Consider the following 13,793-nt stretch of genomic DNA (forward strand, 5'->3'; position numbering starts at 1 on the left):
TGCGCACTGAAAGGAGGCTCACTCAGCCCCTGGTGGGCGTCGAATGAATCCCCAGCCTGCCACCCCTCCCGAGCTCCGCAGCCGCAGAGACGGAGGGTTTTTCTCTGGGCCGGCGCCCGCGGAAAGCCGAGGGGTGTCAGGGCGCCGAGCCGAACCCCCACATCGTATCGTCCCCAGAGGCGATCTGTCGCCCTCCTTCACAGCCCCTTGTGAAGAGAAGCTCGGTGCGCCTTCCTCGGTCCCGACGGTCCCCCACGCTTCGGAGGGAGCGGGGGGGGGAAGTCCCTTTTGCAAGAGCCAGCAGCCCCTGGTCGGGGATCGGCGTGTCCTCGGCTCCTCCACGGACACACTTTTGTCAGCCGATCAGGCCTCCTTTCCATCCCTCACCCGGGATCCGCCGGGCCCCGTGCCTCCCACGCCGGCTGAGAGAAGCTAAAGACAGCGCTGTCGTCCCGTTCACACATACCCCACAACCACCAACGCAACCCAAACAAAGCGGCTCTTTTTCAAACTCTCCGGCCCGGCCTCTTCGCACAATAGCCCTCCCTCCCCTCCTCCATTTTCTCTCCCCTCAGGCGGCACTCTTCGCTTTCCAGAGAGGAGGGGGCGGGCGTTCCTCTCTCATCATCATCATCACCCCCACCCCACCCTGGCGAGACTTTCGTCGCCCACCCCATCGCTTTTCCATCTCCGACACGGACCCATCCAGCGCAGCCGGGGCTCGCCTTTCAAGGGCAGCCCCCTTTCCCAGCTGCGAGCCCACAAGGAAAATGGCGGCTGTTTGGCTTCGCCCTGGTAACCCTGCCCCTGCCAGGCGGGGTGGGCGAACCCGTACGGCAGCGGGAGGGGGGGGGAGGCGACGCCATTTTCCCAGAGTGAGAGAGAGAGAGTGAGCGAGCAAGAGAGAGAGAGAGAGAGAGAGAGAGAGGGAGGCAGTGACATCGGAAGGAGCGTAGGCGGCTGCGAGGAGGGAGACACGGGAGCCAGAGGAGCAGCGGCAGCGGCGGCGGCACGGGGGGCAACCAAGGGGTGGTCCGAGAAGCGGTTCGCAGCGGGGGGCCCTGTGCAGCCAAGCCAAGCCAGCCAGCTCGGGGGGGTAGCTGCCTCCGACCTTCCTCCTCTCCCCGCAACCTCTCTCGCTCGCTCTCTCTCACCCGCGGGACATCCGCAGCGGGACGGTTGCATTGTGGTGGCGGGGCCAAGCCAGGGGCTCGGGTTGGGGTGCCGCTGCCTGGCCGGTGATCATTCCAGGTGAGTTCGGGGCCGCCGCCGCCGCTATTTGTTATGGTGCGGTTGTCATGCCCGGAGGAGGGGGGGGGAGAGAGGCAGAGGGAGCGTCTCTTCTTTCCCCGGAGCATCGCCGCCCTCCGGGGGTGGGGGGCGCGTCCGTCTGGGAGACCCTTTCTCAGAAAGGGAATTTTATGATTACTATTATTAAACTCCTGGCTTTTGCCTCCTCCTCGTAACGCGTGTGTGTGTGTGTGTGTGAAGGGGGGAGGGTGTCACCTTTTAAACACCCGAGGAGGGAGAGAGTCGCTCCCGTCTTGTGAATATGGCGCGTTTTGTTGTAAAAGCGGCGGAGGTTTGCGTCCTTCGTGGCAGCTTTTTATCTTCGTCGTCTTCATATTTTGGGGGAACGGAGGGAGGAAAAAGGCTTGACGGGGCCGCAGGGGGAAACCCCTCCCCCCTTTCCCCGAAGGATTAAAATAAAAGGGTGGGGGGGTCTTCTCTGACAGGAGCCGACTTTTGTGAGGGGAAAGGCGGCTGTTCTAAGTCGTCCCCTCAAACCTGCCTCCTTTTATTTTTTTCCCCCTTCCCCTCCGGAGGGGCCTAACTCATCCTCCGCTCCGGGCCAAACCGTTCTCTCGGCTGTGGGGAAGGCGAGCCCGTCCCCGCTTCGTTAAGAGGCGGTAGGGAGCGGACGCGGCTTTTTTTTATTTATTTATTTATAGCCGCCTCCGGGCGCGGGCGAAGGGACCGCTCTTCCCTTTCTGGAGGAAGGGCGCGGAGGAGGAGGAGAAGAGGACGACGACGTAGAAGCTTCTTTCCCGGGGAAGAGTTGAGGGGAGAAGGGGTCGCTCCTGCTGCAGAACCAGAGGGGGGTGGGGGTGGCGGCGGCGGCCGGGAGAGAAACAAACGGTCGGCGGAGCGAGGCGCCCGAAGTCCCGGTCTCCTCAAGAGTCCTTCGTCGTCACCGAAGCGGTTGCTGCAAGCAAACGCCCGTCTGCCTCTTCGCCTCAGTTTTGTCAAAGAACGGGGCGCCCCCCCCTCTCTTAACTGAGGGGGGGGGGTGAGAGAGAACCGAGCGGATAAAGCGGGGCCCGCCAAAGAGCGGGTGAGGGAAGGGGGGGTGATTGGGAGAAGGGTCGGAGGGCGCGCTTCTCCTCAGAGACACAGGGCGTAAAATAAATACGAAGAACCAAAACACCGCCGCCATCGTCATCCTCCTCATCCTCACGGCGAATAATAATAATAATAATAAATAAAGTGCCGTCAATAACTCTACGTTTTTCATTAAAAAAAACCCCTCCTCTTTTGTCCTTTTAAGAGATTCTAAAAATGGCGGCCCCAAGGCTGATGTTGTGGTAATCTAATCAGCTCGGGTCCTCCACACCCCATGCAGTGCGCTCTTTTCTTTTTTTCCTTTTTTTGTCTGCAGCAACATTTTATGGGTTTAATTAAATAAAATAAATAAAATTTTAAAATGTTCTTTTTTTAAAAGGGGGAGGGGCTCTCGTCAGATCGTGGACAAGAAAAAATAATAATAACCCCCCCTCACTGGATCGCTTTAAAAAAAATAATATTTCTTTACTACGGTGGGGAAAGATGCTGCTATTGTTCCGCTTGATTAATTTTATTGGGGCTGTTTTGGGAGGAAGGTGAATTGAGCCCAGAGCGATCTTCCTCAGGGAGGGGAAAGGCGACGGGTCCCTTGAAGCTGCTTGCGGTTTTCTCTCTCTCTTTCGCGTGTGTGTGTGTGTGTGTGAGTGAGTGTGAGTTCAGATGCATTGCCATATTAATCTTTCCACTTTTTATTTTTAAAATGGAGGACAAGTAAGTTCCTTTGCTAAGATTCGTGTGGGAACTGACTCTCTCTCTCTCCCACACGCCGAAAAATAAGGCTGAGGGGGAGAGCCGATTATTTTAAAACGGTATTCCCGTCAAAAAAAAATTTTTTTTTAAATCTATTAATAGTATCTTGCTACAGGACAAAATATTCCAGAGTTCCCTGTTTCCCCTTCCTCCCTCCGGGAAATTACATAGACTTAAACTTGTGCTTTGCTCTCTCCTTTTGGATTTAAGTATATTTAATGTTTCTACAGTTTTTTCTGTATCTGAAATTCACTTTTTGTGTGACGATTATACTTAAGCTATTAATTAACATTGACTAATGAATAGTGATTAATGCAAAAGATATACCAAGCTGTTTAGCTTCTCTCCCCCATAAGTCCCCTTCAAAAATGTATTTTCCTATTCTTTTGAAGGACCTTTGAAGAAAAGTGTAGGAAACTTTGAGTTCGTTTTATTTATTTCTTTATTGTGCTATTTGTAGTGAAATACAAATATTACTTTAGGAAAACATTTTCTGCAGTGGCTAATAGTGCTAATATTTACTAATATAATGCTAATACTACTTTACATTAATGCTTGCTTTTTTTTAGACAAATGACAGAGAATGGTATTTGGAAGGCTGATCATGTATGGCTTCAGTACATTGTGAGGCCTATAGCATGAAATGTATTGTCCCTAAATACTAATTTTGTCAGAAGGAACATTTTGCATCCTTTGAAACATACATAATTTCAGAACATGATTCCCAAGAATTGTGTAAAGATTGTGACAGTTTCTTGGTAAAAATGGTACCTATACCGTCATTTTGGTCATAATTTGTAATTAGTGGATTTTATTCATAATTGATTGGCTTTATTGCTAATATTTGGTCTAAATGTGATTGCAAAACAAAATTTATAGTGACTTTCTGGTTTGCTCTCATTGGTTTCTGACAGCAACTCTATGATTTCTGTTTAATTTGCTTAAGGAAGCTATGAGTAGAATTCTAGATTATATAGAAACCCATCTATCAGTTCAGTCTTTTATATAGAAACGAAACCATCTTAAACCCTTTGTTCTACATTGCTCTCTTGTGACAATATTGCATTCCCTAGTAATAGGCTTAAAACTGCCCAAATAATTTCTGAAAATTTATTAACCCAGCATCCCAATCCTATACATCCTTAGTTTGAGATAAGACACTTTCTTCTACAGGATATTCTCTGTTCATAGAATTGTAAACAAGTATGATCCTGTGTATATTTATTATGGAATAAGCATCTTGAATTTCCTGGAATTTGCTTTAAAATAAATAGAATTGCAATGTAAATGACAATTTTGCTATAGATTCAGTTGGCTTCAGCAAATTCAAAATACTGTCTTTTAAAAATACTGTTCTTGCCCTTCTATTTCACTGATTGCATGGCAATCATCTCTGTTCTTAGTGGAGATGCTCTGTATGCAGATCTTGACTGTTATGTTGGTGAGTAATACATCATAGTAACATTTTTCAAAAAGAAAACAAAATAAATGATAATAGAACACTTTTTCTAATGTATGAAGTTAAACAATGAGGCCTAACATAAGAATGTTTATTAAATAATTTCAGAAATTATTTGACTATTTATGTATAGGGCAGAAATTAAGAAAATAAAACTCTTGAATAATAACATTCATCATGAAATATGATTGATTCCTTGGATCTTCTTGTATTTTTAACACAATGTAGGACATAATGGGATTTAATAAATTATTACATGGTGCACATTATTTCCATATATGGATATTCAGGAATAGTTCTAATTTCCAGAGTCTATTCAAAACCAAGTCCTGTAATGTTCAGTGAAGCTTATTCCCAGGTATAGCACTGTAAAATTGTAATCTTAGTACATCACAAAATATTTAACTCTTTTCCAAACTCTGGAAATGAAAACCTAAGACTACGCCCCAGATCTCACTAAAAATTTGCATTTTGGTATAAAGGAAGTATTGCTTTATTCCTGCTAGACTAAAAACTGCATATATTATTTGATTTGTGACACATTTTAGTACCCCAAATTACATTGAAGTATGTGGTAAGCTCCAAAATATTCAAGTAGTTAAGCCTAGTTTAAATTCTAGAACTTGAGTATTGTGCCAAAGAATTAGGAAATACAAGAATGAATCAGTTTAAATCAGTGGTATGCTTTCTAATACACTAATTGGAAGGTAATAGATTATATTATAAGGTTTTCTGATACTAATTATAGGATACAAAATGCCTTGGGATGTACTGGTAGATCTCTAGGTAATTTAGAGTGGATTGGCAAGGGTTTCCAATTCCCCATTGTTTGACAATAATAACAACATAAAGTCTCACCCCTTCCCCAAATAGGTTATTGAAACTATTTTGTAGGAAAATAAAGTGTATTTATAATGTCTAACTATTACTCTGACTTTAATTCTGGTGGTGAAAATACCCAGAAGTCTCCTATTTTGGATTAATGCCAATTGTTTTTCAACCCTGTAGAGCTCAAATGTGAAAAAGAAAGTGGATCTTCAAGATTGAAATTTGTCTATTCTTACACCAGAATAAATCTAAGCTATACAAAAATGAATTTTTGTAGCTCAAGCTAAGCAAAAAATACAGAATAGTGATGTTTCAGGTGCTATGTAGTCCATTCTGTTCCTTTAATAAAAGGACCCTCTGGCCATAGAATGGAATATGACAAAACTTTTGGCTTTTGCCTGTGTAGAAAAAACATCTCCATACTGGAGTTCTCCTCAAAATATTGACCAAGCAAACATCACAATAGAATTTCTGTATAATTTCTAGTATAGATAATGCACAATACATTTGTGCTCTGGCTACCAAATATGTAATAGAAAACATAGTTTATTGTGCTATGTAATACTGGCAGTTTTCACTAGCTACCTTCTCAGTAGCTATCTTTTCAGTTGGCTGTCATGTTCAATTAGTTGTGAGTCCCAATATCTTTGAAATTAATCACTATTATGCATTCTGATTTAATTGATTTAAAATTAATCTCATTTGCAAATTTTCTATCGGGACACTTTTTATATGTTCAAAGCATGAGAGAATTTACTTTGTGAAACAGTTATTATTTTGAAATATTACATTAAAGAGAATTAGATTTTGCAAGTAGAATTGGCGATAGATAATTCCTATTCTTATTAATTGAAATGAAATTTTATTTTCATGTGAATTGTTAAATAATTGACAACTTTAACATGAGTGATCTGTCAATTAATCAAAGCTTAGTCCCAAAAACATAATTTGAATTAGTTTCCTTTCTCCTTGATACTGTGATATAAACCATTTTGATTCCTAGGCTTCCATTCTAAGAGTAAACTTTAGGATCTGTATTAATGATAGCATGTGTTATATAGCCACTGTTATGAAACCAAATAATTGTCGAGCTAAAAATATGCTTATTTTACTCTGGAAGACAACTGTCCTGTCATTTATTATATTTAAGAGAGCCAGTTTAGTCTAGTGGTTAAGGTGTTGTTTATAACCTGAATTCTAATCCTGCCTTGGGCACGGGAACCATCTGCATAACTTTGGGGCAGTTACTCTCTCAACCTTAAGCAAAAGACAGTGCCAAACCTTTTTGCAAAAGTGTTGCCTAGAAAACTGCAGGTTGTTCATGCAGTCTCTTGGAATCAGGACCCTCAAAGGGGGGGGGGGGAAACTTGGGCAAACATTGATATGCATGTCTTCTATTTTTTTTAAAAACCCAGTGTTTTTATTCTGTGTCAAACAATAAAACTCCAATAATACAATGTTTTTCAAAAATGTAGATCATGATAAAAAAATTCCTCATAACATTTGTAATGTTGAAAACCCGACAACATTTTTCTGTTTTCCTATTGCAGTTTCTTTAATAGAGATGGAAAAGGTTCTCAGTTACTTGATTTCTTATACATAGCATCTTGAATTGCCATATTACAATACTATGTGCATTCCTTTCAAAATGGCATTCTATCCTTTAAAAAAAGCATTCTTCTATCTGTTCATTCCAAAACTGTTTTGCCATTTTTACATATTTTGAGTGACTGTCAGGAATATTAATCTGTTAAGATCAGGTTCTCTGAAAAATGAGGAAAGATACTATAAACACTAGTTTATTTTGGAATGGTACTACCCTCTTTCCTGTAATTACTCTGTAATGGTATGGGTTATTATGGCTGTAGAATATAAAATAAAATTCTGTGCTGAATTTTGAAATACATCTGTGAAAATAAACATTTAAATGCTGAAGATTATCTGATTCATTTTAAGGACTAGGAGTCAAATTCTTTGGATAACTGTTTCTGGCATTTTGTCCCTTATCTATAGGATATACAATTCAGAAAGCCTTGGTTCCTTCATCCTGGACTGGAAAGGATGCAGACAGTATGAGAGTCAACACACTGTACAGATAGGATTGCCAAGGGAACGAGGTTGTAGATGTGAACCAAGATACCCATAAAGATAGGTTGGAGAAAGTTGAAGAGAGCTAGCTAGCTTATATCCCAGTTGGTCTACGGATATTTACCACAGCAGCTTACAAGCTTAGTAAATTGCTGACCTGTTCTATTTGTTACAGTGCTGCCACTGCTGCACACTGCTAAACTGTTCTTCTGCAGCTTTCAGTCTAGTAAGAATGAGATGACATGAGCAGTTGAGTCCTTTCTGACCTTTGAAAGCTGCTGATTCTGGCCTAGATCTTCAATCAAAACAGCTCTTTGTTCATAGACTACTACTCTGCTAAGCCACCTGTCTGCTTCGGGATGCCCAGGTTTAGCATATATGTAGTGGGAGGGGAGGGAAGGATGATATTAGAAAGTGAAAGGAGAAGCAAACGTAAATAAGAAAAAGCTGAAATTAAAAGCGCTATGATTGGCTTTTATTTTCTAATAACATTTTCTATTCTTGGTGGCATGTCGAATACAAAATTCCCAGCTGGAAATATTTAGAATTTTTTGTACATAAATTATAAGTTACCTGGCACTGCAGAGAGAAAGGGAGAGAGTGAAAGGCAGAGGGGAAAGGGAGCGAGAGAGAAATAAGTAACATGAGTTAGCATTCATATATACTTACAAAAGCAGATCAGTAAATCAAATTGTGATTTTTAATCATAATTATTTGCGTTTATTTTGCTTTGAAGGTGCTAGGATCAGATTGTCTTCTCAAGCAGTATTATAATTTAATAATCAGGAATGGTAACTTAGTATGTAACTTAGAATTCATTTAAGTTGTCATTGTTTCATCTTTCTACTTTTATTATATTTCTGTTTTTACATTCTGAAGGCTTATGGCAATGCATTTGAAAGTCTCCCCTTAGTTTACCCTTTTAGCAACCCGGTGTGTTATATTAGGTTGAGGGCAACTGGCCTCAAATTATCCAAGTAAGCCTATTATCCTACATAGTCTGACTTTTGGTTGCTGGCTTTTGGGGGTCTTACGGTTTGTTTTACTTGGTTCTTATCACAGCAGGTAGCAGTATCTAGGTGATCTTAGCTGATAATTTAAAAAGCAAAACCAAGCTAGGGTAAATATAGTTAGTACTTGGATGTTATCAACACAAGGCCTATAGGCTACCTTAAAAATGCAATGGCAAACTTTGATAATCTTGTCAAGAAAACTACTTGAATGTATTTTAGTCATCACCAGGATTTTGAATCTGACTAAAGAGACTCTTTACCTCCATCTTTACAGTTCCTAGCTCGATTTTGCATATTATATATAGTAAATTAGTAGCTTTTGAAGTTCTGAGCTTCTTTAATAGTATTACTGAAACTACCAGTTATAAAAAAAAATGGAATACATTTTATAATGTACTCCATATTTATGTGTGGAAATAGACAATATACATTTGTAATCAGTCTGATTAATTGCTATGTTCTTTTTGGCATATTTATTTACATCCCACCTTTATTATTTTTACAAATAGCTCAAGGCAGCAAACATATTCAACACAGCAATCTCCTTATATTTTCCCCACAACCCTGTGAGGTGAATGGGGCTGAGAGAGCCTGACTGGCCCCAAGTCACCTCGCATGGCTTTCATGGCTAAGGCACCTAACTCACACATAGGGACACCCTTAATCAATTTAACATATTTTTCCATCAGTGATTTTCTAACATGCCGTGTGGCAAAGTTTTGTGCAGCGGCGTGGAAGATATGATATGCAGGGTATTGTTATTTAATATTCTCCATTTTGGTTTCTACCGAAAGTGGAAATATGTATGAATCTTGCCCAAAATGGACTGCACAACTACTACCTATCTTTCCTCACTTGAATGCCTCTCTTTCCTTTGGGAAAATCCTCTTTTGCTTGAAACAAAGAGGACTGTGTCTGCTACCTTGGCTGTCCGTTGCAAACTACTATTGCAGTACTGATCCATCAGCATTTTGTTCCAAAAACCTATTTTAGTCACTGCTATGCGATAAATATTCGTATGAATTATTTCCTTGTTTGAAATATTTGAGTTGACTATGAGATCACAATGCATTTAAAATAGCTCCTGTTACTGAATGAAGTTATATGGACAAATTTTAATCTTTTAGAACATTGATATTAACAACATGGTTATAAGATGCCTATTGCTTTCAGGTAATAAAGATGGGTTACAGCAGTTGGTTGAACAACTTCATCCAGACAGTAGTAATGAATGGAACAACATCAGACTGCAAAGAGGTATCTAGTGAGAATTCCATAAAAAACAGTTCTGAATGTAGTGTAGTTATCTTCATTTAACTTCTTAACCGAACACCCAGAGTTTATGTCTTAACCAATTGGAAAATAGTTTGAAATTTTTCCAGTTGCAGACAGCGGGCCAGCAATTCTATTCTGGGCTATATTTTAAAAAGTAAATTATTTAACAAATTTTAAGCAGCAGAACTGACTGTTCTTAATGCTCCTTAAGTTCTCTTGATATGCTTCAAGATTTGGCATTTTTTTTAAAGACTCAGGAAGATGAGTGTACATATAAAAAACCCTTTTGATCTTCTGGCTAACAGGACCTTTTTGACTTTTCAGTGAAGTTCTGAAAGAATATTTTACGCATATTAGTGCTATGTTCTTGGAGTTAGCTGTTTGCGTATTAGATCCTCTTCTCTTAAGTAGTAGTTGGAGCTACAGCTAATGCTTTCCCCCTTATAAAAATGTTAAAGGGGGGCAGGCATAATTGGGATGTAGAAGGCTCTATGACCTATTACGTTTGATACATTAATTAAATTTAACTTTACTGATCCAAAGAGAATTTTTTAAACTGAATATGATGCTGTATTTCTTAAGTATTTACATCATTACAGCCAGACAAGATCTTAGCTAAAATTATAAGGGTATTCTTGCATTTTGTTCCTAAAGAGCAAAGTGGAACATAGAAACCACTTTTTTTTTTTTTTTTACAATTTGGAGTGCTAACTTTAAAAAGTAGCATTATTCAAAATACTGAGTTAGACCTAGATTTTGTCATAGAGAAGAATGGTAATGGCTAACTTGTCCATTTGATTTTAGTTGGACCTATTCTAAACTGAGTCCAAATCCAATCCATTAATTTAAAAATTAATTAATACCAGGGGTTGTGACACCATATATGCATATCAGCTAAGTTGTGACACAATACATACCTATTTCCCTGGCTTAGCTGATAAAGGAGGAGAGCCTGTGGCTTAGTGGTTAATAGAACTGCCTAATATGTAATACAGCCCAGGTTCAATTCCCAGTAAGGGTGTGGCTAGCTGATGAGAGCTAAATAGCTTGAAATAAATTATACTAGTCTCCCTTTATTTATTTATCAACACAAATGCAACACACATACACACACACACACACGTGTGTGTGTGTAATATCTCCTATTCAGTGAGACTTTTTCTGCTTAGAAACCAATTTTTTCTATTCTGCATTTTTCTAGCAGATGTGTCAGTTTCATTCCTGCTGAGGCAGTCAGAACAGATGGTAAGCAATATAGTAGTTCAGACAAATTAGGTGTGCTTGGTATACATATTTTAAGTTAGTAAATGTTTTCTAATAGGGAGAGCGATACAATGAGTGTAAACTTTACAGCTTTTTAAAAAAACTGGATAAAATAACTATTTGAATGGGCATCTTCATTTAAAAAATAGTTCATTGCAGAGGCAGAGGTTTAAGGAAGATAAAAATTACATTTCCATGAGATCTAAGTATCACGCTAAGGCAAAAAGGCTATTTTATCAATATTATATATTCAAATACTAATTATAATTAATAGTGATGAAAGTAACTTTTTGGTTTTCTGGAACTATAAATCCATCTTGCTCACAGCATTAGGATTGTCAAAAGATAGCATATAGATTCAAAAGAATATAAATAAACGAGAACACATAAACAATAAAGGTATATAACATTCTCCACAAATGTCATGCAGGTTTCATATTGAATAGTACTTGGGATAGAAGATGGTCATCAGTTGAACCCTTAAGAGCAAAATCCTAAAGCATTTCTCCCATTTATAGAAATTTCTATAGGTGTTATACCTCTTTGACATCAGAACAGAAAGATGATTTACTCAGGTGGATATTGTGAGGGGACTGAGGAAGACCTCAGAACTATAGGACTTCAACAAAGTTTGCCAAAAAGGGGGAAAGCAGGGCATTTTTCTGTCCCTAGCAGCAGGACTACTATTCTTGGCCACATTTATTAATCTCCAGTTCTGTCTGCTGGGATATAAATATTAGAGCAGAATAATGCAAATGAATCTATAGCTGGTAATTTACAAATTTTGATGTCTGAGCATTCTGCAGCTATACAGAATTACTAATCCAAATAAATAAGTTTATTTTGACATAAAGTTAACAAATGTGTATCAGGTTAGAAAAACTGGCCAGAGGTGCTTCAACATTGAGATTGGGTGACACATAATTAAGAAAAATGAATGTACTCGTATTATATATTAGACTGCAATATTAAACACAATCAAGAATGTATCATTGAACTCAGTAAGATTTTGTTTGGATATATTTATATCATGAATCAGTGTTTTCATTTTTAACGTTTAGATTCATTCTGAGAAAAAATGTGTGACTTTTCAACTTCTGTTGTTGTTGTTGTTGAACAGAGTTTGTGGATGCACTTAGATGTTTGCAATGAGCACTGTGGCTGGCATGCCCCAGTGTTTTGGATACCAATGCATAGAAATCCATAGTAAACGAATTTATCAGAAACGAACGTCATGAGCATAGTGGTCCCGTTGGGGGTTGACACAGCAGAACCATCTTATTTGGAAATGGCTGCAGGCTCAGAGTAAGTATTGTAGCATTATAGCAACTTTGTTTTCCTGTTGTGTTACATTGTTTTCATTGTTAGCATGCAGTATTTGTTACCAAATTTCAGTAGATTTGTTTTCTGCACTAAGTTAGTGTGCAGAAGGATTAATATTCATTGATAAAATAGATAAATCAGGTTTTTTTAAAAAAAAACCTTTTTAAAAGTTTCAGCTTGGTAAACTTGGTAATTTAAATATGCTAAGGTATAATTATAATGTGACATTTAAGAATATTTTTTTTTAAATGTTAACACGTCTTTTAAAACAAGTTTGTTAATTATATTTTCCATGAAGAAATTTTATATTTTACTTCTGGGTTATTTGGGCTGTCCAGAATTAATATGTTCTAGTAGTAACTCGGAGAAGGTGAGTTTCTGGACGCTGGTACATCCGAAAGGATGACTTCTACGATCTTTTCACTGAGTTTCTATTACAATAAACATGTAAAAATCATGTGGGAATTTGTGGAACTACTCTTACGCTACCACTAGATGTCACTGATGGAAACTACTGGGGTTTCAGATACTGTTAGCAACATATGGGATGACTCCTACGTCTCATATGTGATCACAGAAACAATAAGGATTATTGATGCTAATGTACTCTCTGCCTTGCAATCATTTTTTGTACAGCTGTGTTGTGTTGTACAACATTGTCCACGTTATTAAAATTCACACAGTGTTCACTTGCTAGTATGTGTGCTTCAGTGGCTGTTTGGCATGAGTGACATAAGCAACATTTTCCCCAGTTTCTTTAGTAGGTTCCTTCAGAATGTTTCTCTGCATTGTATTGTATACATTTTCCACAGTTGTTATATATGCTGCATTAATAAGCAAGAGAGAAACCCACGCAGGAGCCGTTGAATGTGAAATTGTAATGTTTATCCACCTTTCTTGCTTTTCAGACCTGAATCTGTAGAAGCTAGCCCTGTGGTAGTTGAGAAGTCAAACAGTTATCCACATCAACTATATAATAACAGCTCTCATCATTCACACAGTTACATTGGTTTGCCTTATGCGGTATGTTCTTTTTTTAAAAGCCTTTATTTTAGGTCCTTGTTAAGTTTCCAGACATTTAATTGTGTTTTGGCTAGTTGGTTTGGCTTGATATGAAAATAGTTCACTGACATATCCCAACTCTCAACGTCATTATAAAAGAAGTTGGTTTTAATGGTTCTTTACAATTTTTATCTCAAATTCTTCCATTACTTTTGTCATTCTTTCTTAAACGGCATTGCTTTTATTACTGTTTTTACTTAATTTTCTTGAATAATAGAATTGGACTTATAAATAAACTTGAAGCTAAAATCACAATAGTTATGCCCTTGGCTAGCCTGATCTTGCAAACCTAGTCCTACAGCAATTAAAGCAGGAACTCTGGCCAGTAGAAAAAAGCCAGCTCTGCCTTATTCGACATTATACTTCCTTTGATTGTTATGTATTGTTTG

General features: G+C 39.0%; 1 protein-coding gene across 4 annotated transcripts in view; it reads left to right on the top strand.

Moving 5' to 3' along the window:
- The first annotated feature begins 1,121 nt into the window (after positions 1–1,121).
- KMT2E (lysine methyltransferase 2E (inactive)) overlaps positions 1,122–13,793 on the top strand; it is a 60,103-nt gene continuing 47,431 nt past the window's right edge. For 2 of the 4 annotated variants that reach the window (XM_081957940.1, XM_081957941.1), the window contains exons 1-3: positions 1,123–1,251; positions 12,140–12,324; positions 13,251–13,365. In XM_081957940.1, the coding sequence (XP_081814066.1) occupies positions 12,254–12,324; positions 13,251–13,365 (186 nt within the window). In that variant the 5' untranslated portion in view covers positions 1,123–1,251; positions 12,140–12,253. Of the gene's footprint in view, positions 1,252–9,654; positions 9,739–12,139; positions 12,325–13,250; positions 13,366–13,793 lie in introns of all 4 variants that reach the window. The other 2 variants (XM_081957939.1, XM_081957938.1) reach the window with 2 other exon arrangements.

This window comes from Natrix helvetica (assembly GCF_964273705.1).
Source record: "Natrix helvetica genome assembly, chromosome: 6".
NCBI classification, from domain to species: Eukaryota; Metazoa; Chordata; class Lepidosauria; order Squamata; family Natricidae; genus Natrix; species Natrix helvetica.